Source organism: Caretta caretta, chromosome 24 (genome assembly GCF_965140235.1).
Source record: "Caretta caretta isolate rCarCar2 chromosome 24, rCarCar1.hap1, whole genome shotgun sequence".
Taxonomy (NCBI): Eukaryota; Metazoa; Chordata; order Testudines; family Cheloniidae; genus Caretta; species Caretta caretta.
The window spans coordinates 143104-161453 of NC_134229.1; the positions used below are offsets into that span (position 1 = coordinate 143104).

Sequence of the window (18350 nt, forward strand, 5' to 3'; positions counted from 1 at the left end):
GCAACCCATGCCCAAAGAGCTTATAGTGTATGAATAGCAGTTTACAAAGAATCAGAGAGAGGGAGACAGTTAAAATATACGCAACTTTATATATATTTTCTAGTTACATATATGTACGCTACTCCTCCAACTGCACCTCAGCTGAGCCATTAAACATTGGGTGATTTCTTGTAGGCGTTGAGACAGAATTGGGCCTTGGAGAGATTAGCAACCTTATGCATCAGTGCAGGGCGAGTCTCCATGAATAAGGAGTAGTGTGGAAAAAAGTACCAAAAGTTTGTGGTGTCTGTGGACTGCCAAAGATGGTATTGCAGGTGGAGGAATGTGAATGGGGGGTGGGGGTGGGTGATGCGATAAGAGATACATAATGGATAAGTAGAAAGTCAGAGAGTTGGGAAGGGCTGTGAAGATTAGGAGAAGAAGCTTACATTTGATTAAGTGTAAAGAAGAGAGTTAGCGGACGGATTAAAAAAAATGGAGGATGATGTGTTCAAGAGATGAGCAAGGAACATGATTTTAACAGCTTCATTTTTTCTGATTCCCTCATATGCAACTGTAGGTTGGGAATATGTGATCATGAGAACAGAGAAAGCTGTGTGCTATGTGCAAGAGTCTGTCTGGCTTTCTCTGACTTCTAAAGAGTGAAAACTTTATTCTTGAGCCTGTTTTTTCTAGAAGTTAGGTCTTCCTGGAACTCCTCAACATAACCCCCCAATCCCCAAATAGCCTAGTTTTTCTGTTTTTAATAATGTTCCTTGCAGTAAACAGGAAGGATATAGTGCTGCTTATCTCTTCTCGTCGGAAGAAATTATTAACCCTTCACCTGTGGCACAGTGTATGGGATCAGAGGCAACACAGTGAATGTACTGATTTTTCTTTCCTTCCCTTTCTTCCTGCCATTGTCTCCTATCACCAATTTAATTTAATCTCATATAGTTAAAATGCTTCTAGAGCTGATTATTTTGGGAACTGATTAGACTGAAATCTTTGAAATTTTCTCCTCTCCTGCAGAGCTCTGAATAGTTACATTCTCACCACTATGCTTGCTAAAAATCAAGTCTACCAGAATCTGGAGAGTCCATTTCCCCCTGTGATGCCTGTTTTATTTTGTATTGCAGTAGCACCTGATTGTGTAAGGCATTATACAAGCAGAAAAAAGACAATCCCTGCCCTGGAGAGACTGGCCTAAGTAAAATATTTTTAACATGAAGGCTTCTTTTGATTAGGTGGAGAAGGTTTCTACACCCCTTATTAGGCATATTAGTGCTGAAGTGGTTCCCATGGGACCTCCACCACCACCTAAACCGAAACAAAGCAGGGATAGCACTTTTATGGAGAAGCTGCATGCTGTGGATGAGGAATTGGCCTCCAGCCCAGTGTGCATGGATTCCTATCAGGTAATGCGATTAGGGATGCTACAAAAATGACACTGTGGTGCAAGTATAACAGTATTGTTGATGGAAGGTGGTTGTTTGATCTGTACTGTCTAAAACCCTGTTTGCTGAGTCCCTCTACATGCTGTCAATTTCATAATTTTGCAATCAAGCACATTGCTAACACTTTAAGATTCTTAAAAGTGAGAGAATTATACAAATCAATTAATTTTCCTTATTTATGCCCTTGTTTACTCTCTGCATTTCTCTCAGCTTGGATAAATGAAAATCAATTCCGTCAGTTTCACATTTGTATTCTTTGTGCTGTATTGCTCAGGTTTTAAAACATTGCAGGAGATTGTTTCTTTCTAAAGTGTTTAGAATTTATACATTGTTTGAAATGTTTCTTTTGGTGTTGTATTTTATAAATCTTGTTTTTACAAAATGTAACACTTGCCAAATTTAAGCTGATAGTGTAAATTGCTCCCTTTAGATGACCCTGTGGCTCAGCAGGGAAGCAGTACACTGTAAAATTGGGAGCAAGAGACCTAAGAGGCTGATGTAGTGAGTTAATGATTGTATTTCAGTGAATCTATGGAGCTGCAATGATACAGACTCTAGTAGAAGTTGTTCTCTCTGGCTCCTGTCTTGGAAAGGAGCTGTTGTGATGAAAACTTAGCAGTGGGGATGGACAGGGTAAACCCAACTGCTAAAGAGTAAAATACTGAAGGGGGAGAAAGCTCTTAAGGCAATAGGTTTGAATGAGGTGCAGGTTGAAAAGATATTTTTAAGTGATGTTAGTGTAATATCTACAGATTAATTAAATGTTACACTTGAAAGGAACAACAAAGTAACATGAATCTTTTTGTGGCAAGAATCAGATTTTTTTGGTGTCAGGTTTGTTTTTTTTGGCTGCACTGAAATGCCTGACATCAAAGAAATTAGAAGAATAATGGGGTGGCTGTGATTCCATTGTGCTTTCTCTCCATGTTTCAGTCTCTGGATGATAGCCTCATTGCTTTCCGCACCCGATCAAAGAGACCCTTGAAGGATGTTCCTCTTGGTCAGTTGGAGGCTGAGCTCCGTGCCCCAGATATCACACCAGACATGTATGACCCAAATACTGCAGATGATGAAGACTGGAAAAGGTGGCTTGGGGGACTTATGAATGATGATGTGGAGAGCGAAGGTATGCAGCAACACCCGGTTATTTAGTGGTGTTGGTGGCATTTTCATCTCTGACCTTGATTAAAAGTTCTGTGGGAAGCTTGAAGTTTTCTCTTCCTGTCTATACCAGGCAGTCTTGTGTACAGCTGGTAGCTTGGTTAGTAACATGGATATGTTCTGCATGCCAACAGCCTTGCTAACCTTCCACATATGTATGTTGTATTGGTTCTAGGCTCAGTCCTCTCTTCAAGGCTAAACATGCATTGACTTGTGTTCTAGCATGTGTGCTAACTGCTGCCCATGACTAATAATGAGGGTGTTGTGCATTTCAACTGCACTATAAATACTCCAGTGTCCTGTTTAACTAGCTCTGCTATTTTTATTGGTTTTTTTTATATTCCTCCCCATGCTCCAACACACTGCCTGTATCAGCACCTAGATACTACTTTAGTAATGGATCTAGAGATGAGAAGTTTTGGCTGGCTGAGTCTGCTTATACAGAGATCTTTTAATGGCTACTAACACAGTGGATGCTGTTGTGTCAGATATTTTGGAGATTTCTTCTTCTTTTCTAAACCTGGCTTCCTTTCTTGCACTTTGTTCTACCTTTCTCATTAGATTGTAAACCCTTCAGGGAAGGAACATTGACTTTAATGTGTGTTTGTACAGTGCTTAGTACAATGGGTCTCTGATCCTGATTGATCATTTGAATACAAATATATAATATACATTTTTAATAATAGAAATTAAAGGGAAACTTGGAAGCTGCTGTTCACATAACCTGATCCCAGAAACTGGAGTGAAGTATTTTACATTTCAACCTTCACTATTGCTGAAACTTTCCACATGACCGTTTCCATAACTACCAGGATGAAGTCAGCTGTTGGTTTAATGTCAGTGCTGCCCTTCTCTTTTGTGTGACTTTTATTTGATTATGCTGGCTTCATAGTGTCTCACCTGTGACAAATTGCTATGTTGTTATGAATTACCACCCTGAACACGCCCGATCTCGTCTGATCTCGGAAGCTAAGCAGGGTCGGCCTGGTTAGTACTTGGATGGGAGACCTCCTGGGAATACTGGGTGCTGTAGGGAAAAAAAAAAAAAGTAAATACAAAAAACACCGTCCCCAAGTCCCCACATCCGGTAGCCATGAGGTGAGCCAGTCCCAGACCTCCTGGAATCCAGCGCTGGTAGTGTCGAGGCTGATGTGGTGGAATAGGGCTGCCTGTTGCTTGAAGATGTGGATGTCAGTTTCCACCCTATGGTGCTGATTTACAAATACACAACAGCTTGAGTTGACCAGAGCACAAACCCCGCCCTGATTTGCAAGGAGATAATCCAGGGCTAGGCGGTTTTGCAATGTAGTTTGGGATAGCTGGGTGACTTCAATTTGAAGGGCAGATAAAGCATCTGCAGTAGCATTTGCCATTAGTTCCAAAGCAGCTGAAATGTTAACTATAGCTTTTTCCAGCTCACTTACTCCCAAACGTGGCAGAAACCAACGCACAAAGGAGCGAAAGCCTTTGGGCCATTGAGAAAGGGGGTTTAAAGGAATACTTCGTCGGTCCCTCCATACTAGATTGCGGATCTCTCCCCAGGTCAGGTTCTGGTGTACTGTCACGGCGGGTACTATAGCCCCTAAGGTACATGTACCACACCATCCTGCTGGGAGAACCGTATAGGCTGTGTGATTGCATAACCAATACCAGCCAGACCCCTTGGGGACTGGCCACGGGGTCCTGGAGTAGGTAGAGGGGCCTCCCGCACCAGAGCTGATTTGGGTGGTGTCCTTGCACCCCACAAAATTCCCTACAAAAACTATTTTCTATGCCCTTACGTCGTGACACACACAAAGCATAATTACCCTGGGCCACCATATCAATAGACCATATTTGGATTGTAACATTCCAGTTAAATGTAGTGTTTGCCCATAGCTTAGTTTGGAGTGTTCGATTAAGGGGGATAGGTACCCCTACCAATGGGACCCCCTGACCTAAATATGTGGGGGTATGAATACAAATCCAACACTGCGTTCGATTTACACCCTGTTTGATAGCACGGGTTAAATTCAAGAAGCTATTGCCCTCCCATCCTTGTACTGGACTTGGGAATAGGGAGAGGACCCCCTAGGTAAACCATACCAATGTCGACATCCTCCCCTGAACCATACAAAAAACACTACCCCCAATGTAAGTCCAATAAACAGGAACACAAAAAGTCCTGGTGGGCTGTGAAGGTCCCAGTAGCTGGAAAGCTTAGTCCATGGGTTGGTCGTGGTGTTCATTCGTGAAGTGGCTCGTCCAATGGCTTGTCAGGGTCAGGTGGGGGTCCCAGCGCCAACTTAACGTAGCTATGATGGATCCAGGAACCTTTACCTGCAAAGGAGTGGTGGCAGATGGTGGGAGTAATGTTTGTGGCTGTAAGGCGTTTTTGGTATTTATACTTGCCTACAAGCACAGGTTCCAGCCTCTGGAATAAACCCATCCCACCACTTTACTTCACATTCCCAAGAATACATCCCGCAACTTCCTCCCTGCCAATGTACAATGCTCCGCCTTTGCTATCAAGGCCAATTTTCAGTGTCTTTTGCAGTCAGGAATCCTTGGATTTTGGTGGTTTTAGCAGAGCAGGCGTTTCTTCTTTTTTCTTGGAACAGTCATGGTTTTGCATTATACAGGGGAGAGGTTACTAGCACGTCACCCTGTAGTGCTTTGGTTTCTTTAGCAAATACTGAATGCAGGTTAGCTTTGTCAGTGGACAAGGGAAAGGTTACTAGCACTTCACCTTGTTTTTTTTCCTGCTGTCCAAAAGGAGGAAAGAAAAAAAAACCCAGAAGGAGGGACAGGCTGATCAGTAGTCGAAGTGAAGTTATCTTGAGGTGGAGGGGTCTTTTTGCAGTAAGAAGCATGGGTCCAGGCAGTCGGTCCTTGGCACTTCACAGCAGTGTTGGTAGTTAGCAGGACTTAATAAGGGCCTTTTCAGCATGGGGCCAGAGTAGTCTTTTGTTGATGGACCTTTAGGTAAACCCAGTCACCTGGTTTTAACAAATGGCGGGTTTGCTCAGGATTCTTGAAGCAGGACTTCTTTTACCTGTAAATACAGAGACCTAACACATTTCATTAATGTCTGGTAGTGTGTTGCAGATCTCACAGCTGCTTGGGCACATTCAAGCCCCCCTCTTTCTTGGCTGTTAGCCAAATCCTAGCTGTGAGTAGTGTCCTTGGGCAGGCCAGTGTCTTGTCTTTGGACCGAGCCTGCCAGCTACAGCGTTGAATTAGCTCGTCCTCCGTTTTATTTCTTTTCCCCTTCTTGGCTTTTATTAACCTGCAAAGGAAACTTTCACTTTTTACTCATACACCTTTGTTTAAAAAGGAACACATGTACATTGCCCATTATACAGCACTTTAGTCTTATTGTTTAATGTATGCCACATACACCCTTCTAGGAAAATGACTTTATTACAGAGCTTTGGAGCAACAAGCCAGGACAAGCACACCCACTTTTGAGGAGTCCACTTGGTACAACCTCTGGTGTCCAATAGCTTTCCTCCCTCCCCAGCCCTCTGGCTAGAAATGTGAGGTAGCCAGAAGGATCTCATGTATAATATGGGGAGTGGGTTAACCTTTCATGTCCTTGCTTCCAAAGACTGTTGGTGTGCAAATTTTAACAACAATTTTTTCAATTAAAAGATCTGGCCAATGAAATTTTTTTTTTTTTTTTTTTACTTAAGCAAATGTATCAAACTTTAGTATATCACATTTTTTTGATATTATCCAAACACTTTGTATTCCAACTTGAATAAAACAAGTATCTCCATTTTGATTTAACCCTTCTATTTAGTTTTAAACTAAATTGTCCTATGAAAAATTAAACACAGCAGTTCTGGCCACAAGACAGGACATAGAACACAGAACAGAGTTCCTATTGTGCCAGTAAATTCATGAGATGTTGAATTGCTTTTCAGCTGGCATCAATTTTCTCTGATTTTCTGAAAGACAAAAAAACCCACAGATCTACCCCTTTTGGGCAGTCAGTCATTGCTTAAAATATTTCCTTTTTATACAAATACCTTTGTTAATTGCAGGCAAAACAGAGGAATTACCCATATTTTCTTGTATTTGTTTTATAGGCAGCCCAGGTTTCAGTGGCCTCTACCTTATCAGTTAAGTAATTTACATTAAAACAAATGCTTTCCGGCTTGCTTTTGGATCCACAGGTTAAAGATTCTTACTTTAAAAAGGGCACAATAAACTTTACCAGACTTTTGATTGCCTTTTACTTTTAACTCCTGCTGTCAAACACACAGCGACCTGAAAAGGAAGACACCACCTATTGTAGCCCCTTGGAACCTAATAAGATATTAATTAAGTAGCACTGTATAATTGCATTTCTTTAGAAAAGGGCCCATTTTTTTCCAAAATGGCTGCAAAGAAACCAAGAATTCTTTTTCTTTCCAGTATTTCACAAAGTTCAACTGCTTAATTCTTTCCAGCAACTAAAGAGTTAACTTCTTACTTTCCTTTCTTAAATCACTTGCTTATTTCCCAAAACGACACCCAATTAACTTAGATTTTACCATTCCAAGTATTATTCTGGGATTTACGTTTTCCATTCCTGTAATTATTTACTCCTCTTTTTTCACTATGACCATCAAGTTTCCAACCTGTTTTCCAATCTCTCTATCTGTTGCCTGCCCACTTGGGCCCGATCCTGTTTTTTTTCTCTGAACTGTCCCTTCCATGAGCACCAGCTTTGTTTCACTACCAAATTAACAAGGAGGGTGGGCTTCTTAACTAGCCCCCAGCCCTCCTGGTCTCTTTTCTTAAATATTTTCACTTACAAGGGCTACCTGAGTCCTCCCCCCATGAGGCTTGTCACCTGGACAGAAAGCACGGCTAATTGGCAAGCAAGGAGGTGACAGGCATAAGTCAGAAAGCCGAGGGTAAGTCGGAGGAGGAGCAGAAGCAGGCATAGCACAGAGGGGTTGGAGACCCCTGAGATGAATAAGAAAAGGAGGAGGAAAGAGGACGTCCTTTCGCATGCGCATAAGCCCAGTTTTCCCATACATACCAATAATCCGTCTGGGCTGGAGCTTTGCTTTCCAGCCTTTTCCTAAGCGCTGTTAATTTTTCCCCAGCAAAGGAACCATCTGGTGGCCAGTCAAAAGGTGTTTGAGTTGTTAGTGCTGGCCACTCAACCTTGCACAAGATTACAGCTTTTTTTTTTAACCTAACCCATGGGTACCAGAAATATTCCCCCAATTCTCGAGAATTTCAGCCAAAGGGGTCCCCTTACTTACACTCTGCCCAGAACCCATAATGGGCTACCAAAAGGACACCAAATGTGCCACCTTATCGCCTAAGCGACGGCTCACACTCCCCCCTCCTTGGAGTTCTCAAAGGTGAACTCACCCTGTGCTGTCTGGAGCTGTCTGAGAGGAGGAGTGTAGTCTCGCTTGTTGGGGCGAGCCTAGAGTCCCATCTGGATCGCCAAAACTGCTGCGAATTATACCTGGTAGGACACGCACACAAATGCTGCGAATTATACCTGGTAGGACACGCACAGTTCGAATCTAGGCTGAGGCACAGAAACAAAGTCCACAACTGCAGAGTTCCCAAAAGACACTAAGTTTATTACGCTCGAGCGTGGTGCCCCCCTGCTAGCCAGGAGGGGACCCTGAATACAGATTATACAAAGGTTAAATACTTTTTAGCAAAGCATGTTGCCTTCGTGCATCGGAAACCTTCGCCAATAAACGAACCCTTGTCTTATCTACCACCTATCCCTGCTTGGTGCATTCCTCATGCTATACTAGTATGTTAATTACACAGCATGGTCCTAAAGCCATGCATCAGTAACCTTTATTATCAGGATGGGAGGCCTCACATCAAGGCCAAGAGACAGGGAGTTAGAGACTGACAAAAACCAGATACTGGGAGTCAAGGCAGGCTGGAGACAAGGAGGAGGATTTTCACAGGGATTCAGTATCTCAGGATCACTCCTCCTGGTGTATGATGTGCTGGCATTTAAACAATGGTGGGCCCCAAACCAAAATGGAGTCACATGTGCTAACTTTTCCTTAACACTGTAATGCTTCCAAGATCACTTACCCTCTGATCCTCATGCATCATATGAGTATCCTGGTGAGTCAAGTCCAAGACTGAAAACAGAGCATGTCTGAGGTCTGTGTGTAAAGTCCACAACTCCCTGGAATGCTGAGGCTTTAAGATAACATCTTGAACCTCTTACAAGAAAAGAGGAATTTCCTGATGCAGTTGAATCTTTCATTCAACAGAGCATTTGAGAAAGGTGAATAGATATTGAACCTGTCATAAGGACTAATGTAATTGCTTTGGTTTTAGTTTTGTTTGCAAACTGAATTTAACAAGGGCTACTGAAGCAGGCTAATGTTAGCAGAGGCTGGAATCGTTGCTGGAATCTTCTTCTTAGCATATGCATAACATGACTTAAGTAGCACATGCCCAGGATCATAGAATAGCAGGGTTGGAAGGGACCTCAGGAGGTCATGTAGTCCAACCCCCTGCTCAAAGTAGGATGCATCACTGAATTTGATCTGCTGGTTGGATCATTAGTTTGCCTGGGCTGGGTACTGACGGGGACATACGTTGATCTCTTTTAGAAGGAGCATGAAAATACCTTCTTCATGGATCATGTTTTCTAAACATCTTACCATTTTTGTTGCTCTCCTGGACTCTTTCCAGTGTGTCCACATCTTCCTTAAAGTGTGGGGCCCAAAACTGGACATAGTTTTACAGCTGAGGCCTCATTGCCGAGTAGAGTGAAAAAATTACCTCTTGTTCCTTGCATATGACATTCTTGTTAATACATTGCAGAATGACATTTGTCATTTTCATAACATTATATGAGTAACTCCCATTGACTTCAATGGAAGAGTAAAGCCCCAGGATGGACAGGAGGAAATCTTAAAATGACTTATGCAGTGAGAACCTGAAGCTTGGATTTGTTTGTCATATAGTGCTAAAGGAGTTGGCGGATGTGATTGCAGAGCCATTGGCCATTATCTTTGAAAACTCATGGTGATCGCGGGAAGTCCCAGGCGACTGGAAAAAGGTTAATGTAGTGCTCATCTTTAAAAAAGGGAAGAAGGAGGATCCGGGGAACTACAGGCCAGTCAGCCTCACCTCAGTCCCTGGAAAAATCATGGAGCAGGTCCCCAGGGAATCAATTCCTGATCACTTTCCTCTCCTCTAAGTGCTTCAGAACACTCAGCATGGATTCACCAAGGGAAAGTCATGCCTGACTAATCTAATTGCCTTCTATGACGAGATAACTGGCTCTGTGGATGAGGGGAAAGCAGTGAACGTGGTGTTCCTTGACTTTAGCAAAGCTTCTGACACTGTCTCCCACAGTATTCTTGCCAGCAAGTTAAAGAAGTATGGGCTGGATGAATGGACTATAAGGTGGATAGAAAACTGGCTAGATTGTCGGGCTCAATGGGTAGTGATCAATGGCTCCATGTCTAGTTGGCAGCTGGTATCAAGTGGAGTGCCCCAAGGGTTGGTCCTGGGGCCGGTTTTGTTCAATATCTTTATTAATGATCTGGAGGATGGCGTAGATTGCACTCTCAATAAGTTTGCAGACGACACTAAACTGGGAGGACAGGTAGATATGCTGGAGAGTAGGGATAGGATACAGAGGGACCTAGACAAATTAGAGGATTGGGCCAAAAGAAATCTGATGAGGTTCAACAAGGACAAGTGCAGAGTCCTGCACTTAGGATGGAAGAATCCCATGCATCGCTACAGACTAGGGACTGAATGGCTAGGCAGCAGTTCTGCAGAAAAGGACTTAAGGGTGACAGTGGATGAGAAGCTGGATATGAGTCAACAGTGTGTCCTTGTTGGCAAGAAGTCCAATGGCATTTTGGGATGTATAAGTAGGGGCATTGCCAGCAGATTGAGGGACGTGATCATTCCACTCTATTCAACATTGGTGAGGCCTCATTTGGAGTACTGTGTCCAGTTTTGGGCCCCACACTACAAGAAGGATGTGAAAAAATTGGAAAACATCCAGCGGAGGGCAACAAAAATGATTAGGGGACTGGAACACATGACTTATGAGGAGAGGCTGAGGGAATTGGGATTGTTTAGTCTGCGGAAGAAAAGAATGAGGGGGGATTTGATAGCTGCTTTCAACTACCTGAGAGGTGGTTCCAGAGAGATGGTTCTAGACTATTCTCAGTGGTAGAAGAGGACAGGACAAGGAGTAATGGTCTCAAGTTGCAGTGGGGGAGGTTTAGGTTGGCTATTAGGAAAAACTTTTTCACTAGGAGGGTGGTGAAACACTGGAATCTCCTCCCTTTGAAGTTTTTAAGGTCAGGCTTGACAAAGCCCTGGCTGGGATGGTTTAGTTGGGGTTGGTCCTGCTTTCAGCAGAGGGTTGGACTAGATGACCTCCTGAGGGGACTTCCAACCCTGATAGTCTATGATCAGAAAATACAGTTGGACCTGTTTCTTGTTGTAATAGGGTCTAACTTGCAAAGCGCAGTATAGGGCACATCTTGAGTTTATTTATCAATGTGGTGTTTTTATGTGTGAGGGGCACCATGTTGTATTTACTATCATGGTTTATGCTCTTAAAAAAACCAAGAAAATAATTCAGCAGTTGATTCTCTGTCTTACCTTTTGTGTCAGCACTTACACCTGTGCACAGTGGGTGTAAAACACACCAATTAGAATAGTGGCATTATACACTCACTTTGCACAAATTTAGATGATACAAATTACAGCCAGTAGAAAATGACTCTCCTTACTAAACAGGAATGGTTAAAATACTAAGGAAAGAAATGAGGGTGCTACAAGCGCAGATTGAAAGGAAGATAGTTTTGTTATTGCTATCATAGTTTTAACAGGGTCCCAGTTTGCTCAATTGCTAACACTAACTCAAGTCCTGCCTCTGTCTGGCAGGATAGCTAGTAAGCCCAGTGTTTCTCCCTAGGTTGCCATTAGCACGGTCTCCCTTACAGTCTGATTATGAAAAAAATGTTTCAAACGTTTATTTTGTTAGATGAGGCAGATGATGATGATGACCCTGAGTATAACTTCCTGGAAGATCTGGATGAACCAGACACAGAAGACTTCAGGAATGATCGTGCTGTGAGAATCACCAGTAAGTACTGTTATAACCTAAGCTCAGCTCCTTCAGTACTGCTTCTGTTAGAATTGTTGATCCAAATTGAAAACTTCAGTGTTTGTTGCAAAGGTTTTGCAAGGCAGATGTAATTAAAAAAAAAAATAGAACCGACCCCCCATGCTGTTAACTTCACCAGCTCCTCTGTATAGTAATAACTCCCCATAAATGCACGAATGCATCTGGCTAGTGGTGCAGCATTACCATTTCACTGCCATCAGGTACAGCGACTTATTTATTTTGAGTTCTGATGTAGACAAAATGAGACTCTAGCCAAGATACTCTGTGGGTCTGGTGTGGGCGTTAAGGAGGTTAGAAAGGGTTGCACTGAAGGACTTTACTGTTATGCTCAGGCCTTCAGCTGTGAAGTGGGGTCAGAGCTGCATCATTAGGCACATAGAGAGCATGTGGGGAGAAATAGCATCCTGAATGTGGATGAAAACCTTGTGACCACAGTTGTGGGGAGCTGATTGCTTAAGTCACAGATCAAGGAGGTGAAGCCCTTCTGGCATACACAGGGGATTAGGATGGAGTGGCTGAGAAGCAGGCTGTACTTGGATGCTTCAGGGCTGATCCCCATCACAAAGAGAAAATGTAAGAGTATATGAGAGTGTCCTCTTTCTTCCCACTTGTGTTGGAAGGTTTGCAAGCGTTTGTCATCTTCTGAAAAGGAAATCCTGCAAATTGCTGAAATTTTTCTTACTGGATCACTGTTTCTTCATGCACCCTATCTTGTCTCTTACAGAGAAAGAAGTAAATGAACTGATGGAGGAGCTGTTTGAGACCGTAAGGGCAAGTCAATACTATATAATTAAAGTCGACCTTAGTTATATCGACATACAGCCACCACAGTAATTAAATAGTTTTTGCGTGTCCACACTGCACTCCTTGTGTCAGTGGTATGCGTCCTCACTAGGAATGCTTACACCAATTTAACTGTCAGTGTGGGCATTGTGAGATGGCTTCTGAAAGGCAGCAAAAGTTGATGTACGCAATGCAGTGTCTACACTGACGCAGCATGGACCTAAATACATTAACCTAAGCGCGACACCTTTTGCGTAGGTGGAGTTAAGTCAGTGTAGTGGGTGAATTACATTGTTGGGAGCTACATTTTAGAGTAGACGCTTGCAGAGATAGGTTGATGTAAATGTCCTTAGGTTGACTTAACTCGGTAGTGTACACTAGGTCTAAGTGAGACTTTTAACGTTATATGGGAGTCTTTCTATCCTGGAACTGACAGAGTGTTTCTGAAGGTGCCATCATAAGCCAAAGAGAGGGGACTTTACTGGATGTCTCAGCATAAACTCCCTTTTAGGGGTCCTGTCATATATGTGCAACTGTCAGGAAGCTAAAGCATTTACCACAGTGAAGACCCAAGGGTGCTGAGTGTGTCTGTGCTGATGGCATCAGTATAGGTCCACTGTGATTAATTTTATACTGAGCCAAAAGCCCCTCGGTACGAAAAGTAATTCCCTTAACCTCAGACAGAGCCTCATACACCTGACAACTGCTGAGCTTTATTTCCTATCAGTTCCAGGATGAGATGGGTTTCTCCAACATGGAGGATGACGGCCCAGAGGATGAGGACACTGTTGCAGAGTCACGGCCGAATTTTAACACACCACAGGTGCTTAGGTATGACTGTCTGGCCTCAATAAGAGCTACAGAGGGTGCCTGGGCAACCAGCTGTCAAATAAGATGTAACAGAAAGAAGATGGAAGCCAAACACATCCCATCCAGATGGCGATGGGGTCCATGGCCCTTTTGCTCTGTGACTCCCTGATACATTACTGTATTTGCTGCAATTTGTAGGCATCGTGGTGGGAGCCAATACAGACAGTGCTCCTCAGTGAGGGGGCCAGGAAGAAGGAGGCAATGCCCTGAAGGAGAGCATAATAGTGGCTTTTATTGGAGGAAAGGCAGTGGACCTCAGAAAAGAGGGGTCATTGAGGGCCTGGATTGTATTCTAGCAACACAGCTGAAGGGTGACAGCTTTTTTAACTTCCTCTGGAGGAGCTCGCTCACTACCTCCAGCTTTCTTGGTAATATGAAGGCACTGTTGAGGAGCTGGGCTGTTCAAGTACAGTAGAACCTCAGAGTTATGAACCCTCAGGAATGGAGGTTGTTCGTAACTCCGAAATGTTCGTAACTCTGAACAAAACGTTATGGCTGTTCTTTCAGAAGTTTATAATTGAACGTTGACTTTACAGCATTGAAACTTTACTATGTAGAATAAAAATGCTGCTTTTAACCATCTTAATTTAAATGAAACAAGTGCAGAAACAATGAGGGGTCCGGTGACTCCTCATTGTTTTTGTGGATACAGACTAACATGCTATCCCTCTGATACTAAGCACAGAAACAGTTTCCTTACCTTATCAAATCATTTTTTAAACTTTCCCTTTAGTTTTTTAGTGGTTTACATTTAACACAGTACTGTACTGTATTGCTTTTCTTTTTTGGTCTCTGCTGCTGCCTGATTGTGTACTTCTGGCTCTAAATGAGGGGTGTGGTTGACTAGTCAGTTCATAACTCTGAGGTTCTACTGTACTGGCCATTGCCTAGCAAATCTCCCAGTGCACATCACTTCTTAAACAGATGGATGCTGCTAGTCAGGAAAGAGTTGGACTGGCAGAGCTGTGTAGGGGCACGGGACTGAAGCAACTGTCAGCTGTGGGCAACATATGTCACCTTTTTGATAACTACTAGCATGGGCTAAATTTTAGCCAATGAGTTGGAGCTGATCGGCTTCAGATGTCATGATCCTTCTCTTGTTCTTAGTTAATATTTATTTTGAGAAATAGTGGCTTACTTTTGAAACGGTAACAGTAACTGGGGGTCTGAATGTGAACTGCAGTTTGAATAGAGTCTCCTTATCTATGGGGCAGCTCAGCTCAAGACTAGGCTGTATCTGTTTGGGAAGGGAGCTAAAATGACTGCTGGGCGTCTGCACCATTCTCTCCAGATGAGCAGTACTGGAGGGGAGTGCGTAAATCTTTGACCAGCTACAATCTTAGCATGATGGGTATTTCATGCTTACTTCCCTTGTCTGTATCTCTCCATACACACTTTAGTTGTGTCCATTTCATGTTGGTGGGGTAAGTCCTCCTCCTAATTGGTGTCTTCTTCCCTGGTACTATCTGTACATAGTGTGGTTCCTGGACTTCTTTAGGGAGGTAATTTTGTGGGAAAATTTCACCTATTTGTTCCATTGGTTCCTTCCTTTTAGTATCTTGTAATGTGAATGTGTTAGAGGGGACTTGATTGTGACTAGCTTTGAGCACACATGCTGGGTCTGTTGTGGAAGTGGAGCTGATCCTAGTTGGGTCAGAGGTGGGAGGGTGTTGATTGGGCTATCTATAGAGCTCTGTTATAAGCAGGCTGACACTTAAAGCTGTTTGCAATGACAGGAATATTTACACTACTTCCTTGCTGCAGCAGAAACAAACGTGTAATGAAATAGCCTGCTGAGTAGAAGTCAGGGGAACATCATTAATATTTACAGTGTGTGTCCATAGCATTGGAGAGCTGCAAGTGATCTCATTGGGACTGATGATTGTAATAGCCAGCAGCCATAATACTTTGGGCTGTGATTTTGTTTAATCCCACAAGCTAAATGAGTTTGGGTCGGGTCTGGTCTAGTTATTGAATCATCTCTTTTTAGCTATGTCTTATCTAGGTTCTTATACGATGACCATTACACTGGTATCTGAGTACTTGAGTAAGTTACTTTCAAGAAAAATGCAGGAAAATGTTACAGGTGATTGAGTAGGGAATGCTTTTATCTGAGTCTGTAACTTACCAGTAGCCCAACATGGTGTTAGAGTGGCACAGTGCTTCTGAAGATGCTGCATTCAGATGTAGAACTAAAGCCCTGACTGCTTGTGGTCATTAAAGATTCCATGACACTTTGCTCAAGAACCGGATTATTAATCCTGGTGTGGTGGCCAAACTTTACCTCAGGTAATTCTATTCTGATTCTCTAAATTCTCATAGCTTTAATGGGACACAGGATTTGCCTTAACAGTTTAGGACAGGAAATTAACTTTTGCTTTGGACTGTTGAATGAATAGGTGCTGTGTCCCACTCCAGCAGAGGCGCAGCATTGCTGGGGTAGGTGAAGGGATTTTTGTAAACACCAGGTTTATAAAATACTTAGGGTACTATGAGATGAAAGTTGCTATAGAAATGTAATTTTAATATTTAATTGTGCTTTCCAGAAACTAAGTAAAATCTACTTGATTCACAAGGTCATTAAGAGCTTTGTAAGTCATGGACTTGGCATAATACTGTCTGCTTGATCTGAAACAGATTTGAAGAGCCTCTGGCCAACTTACTGAATGAACAGCACCGGACAGTGAAGGAACAGCTTGAACAGCTGAGAATAAAGAAATCTTCAACCAAGCAGCCACAGGAGATGGAGAGGTCAAAACCTCAAATTGAGAAGCCACTTCAGACCCTAGTTTTGGACATGGGGCAGAGAAGGAGGCTACATCAGCAGATGCAGCAGGTAAGAGATGTACTAATTATCAAACACAAATACTATACCATTTTATCACATCTTCATTGTCAACTGCAGGACAAAGGCCTCTGCATAGTATGGTGGCACCATCAGTGCTACAGGAAGCACTCAAGCAAGTTCCCTATTGAAATAAGGAACACATTTTGTACCCTGGAATCTGGTACCACAACATTAGTGAAGCAGATCTGTGCACTACAATCTGGTACCACTTTCTGGAATGAATTAAAATCATCCAAGGGAAGTGGTTGCCAAGAGGTGAATTCCATCTTCCTTAACTAGATGTGAGAGCTGTAGCAGTCATGACTATGTTGAAGCAATGATTTAATTCTAAACCCCTATTTTTATGGCCTTCTAGCTTTCTGAAAAGATTATCCTTTTGGCTGGAAATCATTCACTATAAAGTGGGTGCACAACTGGTTGAAAGACCATAGTCAAAGCAGATTTTTTGTGGTTCGCTGTCAGACTGGGAGACACATTTTCTGCTTGAAAATTGCATACCATTTCCTTGAGACTCTGCACCCCTGCATGGGGTCATCAGCATAAGATCCTCTTGATGAAGTAGATACTTAGGCGCCAACTCTGTGGGTGCTCCAGGGCTGGAGCATCCACAGGGAAAAATTAGTGGGTGCTCTGCACCCACCAGCAGCCAAGCTCCTCTCCCTGCCCCACCTCACCACCATCTCCTCTGAGTGTGCTGCGTCCCCGCTCCTCTGCCTACCTCCCAGCATAGCAAGCTCCGGGAGGGAGAGGGGAGGAACGGGAACATGGTGGGCTCAGGGGAAGAGGCGGGGCCTGGGTGGGTATTTGGGGAAGAGATTGGAATGGGGGCGGGGCAGGGGTGGAGCCGGGGCAAGGCCAGGAGAAGAGGTGGGTTGAGCACCCCCAGGTGCAAGCAGAATATGCCCAGATATGAGTTCAAACCCAGTAGCAGACTGTCCCCTTCTATTGGTGGAAGCACACAGGTTTGAGAGAGCCATGCTGTGTAAGCATGGGTTTCACATGCGTGGTATGTGACCATTTTAATTTTTCAGCAGTAAACTAAGATCTGGAACTCCAGTTGGGCTCATGTAAATGTGTTTATCCAGAATTTCTATAGTGTTGGGATAATATTTGCGTAGGTATATGAAGCAGTAATGCAGAGCACTAAAAGTGTGTATTATAGCCCCATTTACTCTTTGGGGAATTTTGTGCAATTGCACAAGTGCAGAATTAATCTCCCCTGCAGATTTTATGCTTTCCTTGTAGAAAAACTAATTCACACGAGGGGGGAGGCATATGTCTGGTTTGGGTGAAGGGAGCAGCCAGGGAGATGTAAATCACTCTCTCGGGGGTTGGGCTGGGCTGTCTCTGTCTCTCTTGCTATGGCGGTGTGTCTGGAAGCAGGGCTGGGGGTGCCCCGGTTGGTGGGTCCTACCAGGTGCTGGGCTGCAGCTGCTAGTCCTGGCTGGGCTGGGGGGAGAACAGGGCTTCCTCTTCCCCTGCATGGGCTGTTCCTGACTGCAGGAAGCTTCACACCCAGCCCCACTTCCTGCTCCCACCACTCCCCAGCTGCAGGGGAAGTGAGCTGCCCCTCCTGTCTGCACCACCCCTTGCATCCAGATCGCGCCCCCCCCACTCAAAGCCCCACCCCACTGAGTCCCAACCAGCTGCACCTGGACCACCACCCCACCAAGCCCCATTCCCCCCCTGCTGAGCCCCAACCACCTTCACCTGAACCCTCTCACCCCACACCTGGATCCTGCTGGGCTGAACCTCCTTGCCCCATTCCTGGATCGGGGGCAGAGCTGGGCGTGCATATGAGACTCTGTCCCTCTCGCTTGGTGGAGCCATATAGATGTGCCAATATGCCTAGTAAGGAATCTATTTGTCAAAAAACATTTCCTGGATCTTTTTTGTTGTCTGTATTGTCACAGACATGCTTGCTAACAGGTATTTTGAAATAAATTACGAAAATAATTGAAAATGGTATGATTATATTGTGTTATTTTGACAAATACAATATGCAGAATTTCAAAATATTGTGCACAAAATTCCTAGGAGTTCCCATTCACATTGCTCTAGGAACCCCAATTTTGAATTTCCTGACTTTTGTGCATTTATATTCTCAACCACCATG

General features: G+C 43.7%; 1 protein-coding gene, 1 long non-coding RNA gene and 1 pseudogene across 7 annotated transcripts in view; 2 read left to right on the forward strand and 1 right to left on the reverse strand.

Moving 5' to 3' along the window:
• Positions 1-18350, forward strand: part of LOC125625852 (GON-4-like protein) — a 58666-nt gene that overhangs the window by 11817 nt on the left and 28499 nt on the right. For 5 of the 6 annotated variants that reach the window (XM_075122912.1, XM_075122911.1, XM_075122908.1 and 2 more), the window contains exons 10-15: positions 1227-1397; positions 2370-2562; positions 11590-11691; positions 12458-12504; positions 13244-13347; positions 16024-16222. In XM_075122912.1, the coding sequence (XP_074979013.1) occupies positions 1227-1397; positions 2370-2562; positions 11590-11691; positions 12458-12504; positions 13244-13347; positions 16024-16222 (816 nt within the window). The remainder of the gene's footprint in view (positions 1-1226; positions 1398-2369; positions 2563-11589; positions 11692-12457; positions 12505-13243; positions 13348-16023; positions 16223-18350) is intronic. The other variant, XM_048828397.2, reaches the window with a different exon arrangement.
• Positions 65-8660, reverse strand: LOC142070014 (uncharacterized). Its single transcript, XR_012665984.1, has 2 exons — positions 7953-8660; positions 65-5865 (listed from the first exon to the last, which is right to left on the reverse strand). It is a non-coding gene; the product is annotated as an uncharacterized LOC142070014 (long non-coding RNA).
• On the forward strand, positions 3517-3633 carry LOC125626236 (5S ribosomal RNA; annotated as a pseudogene).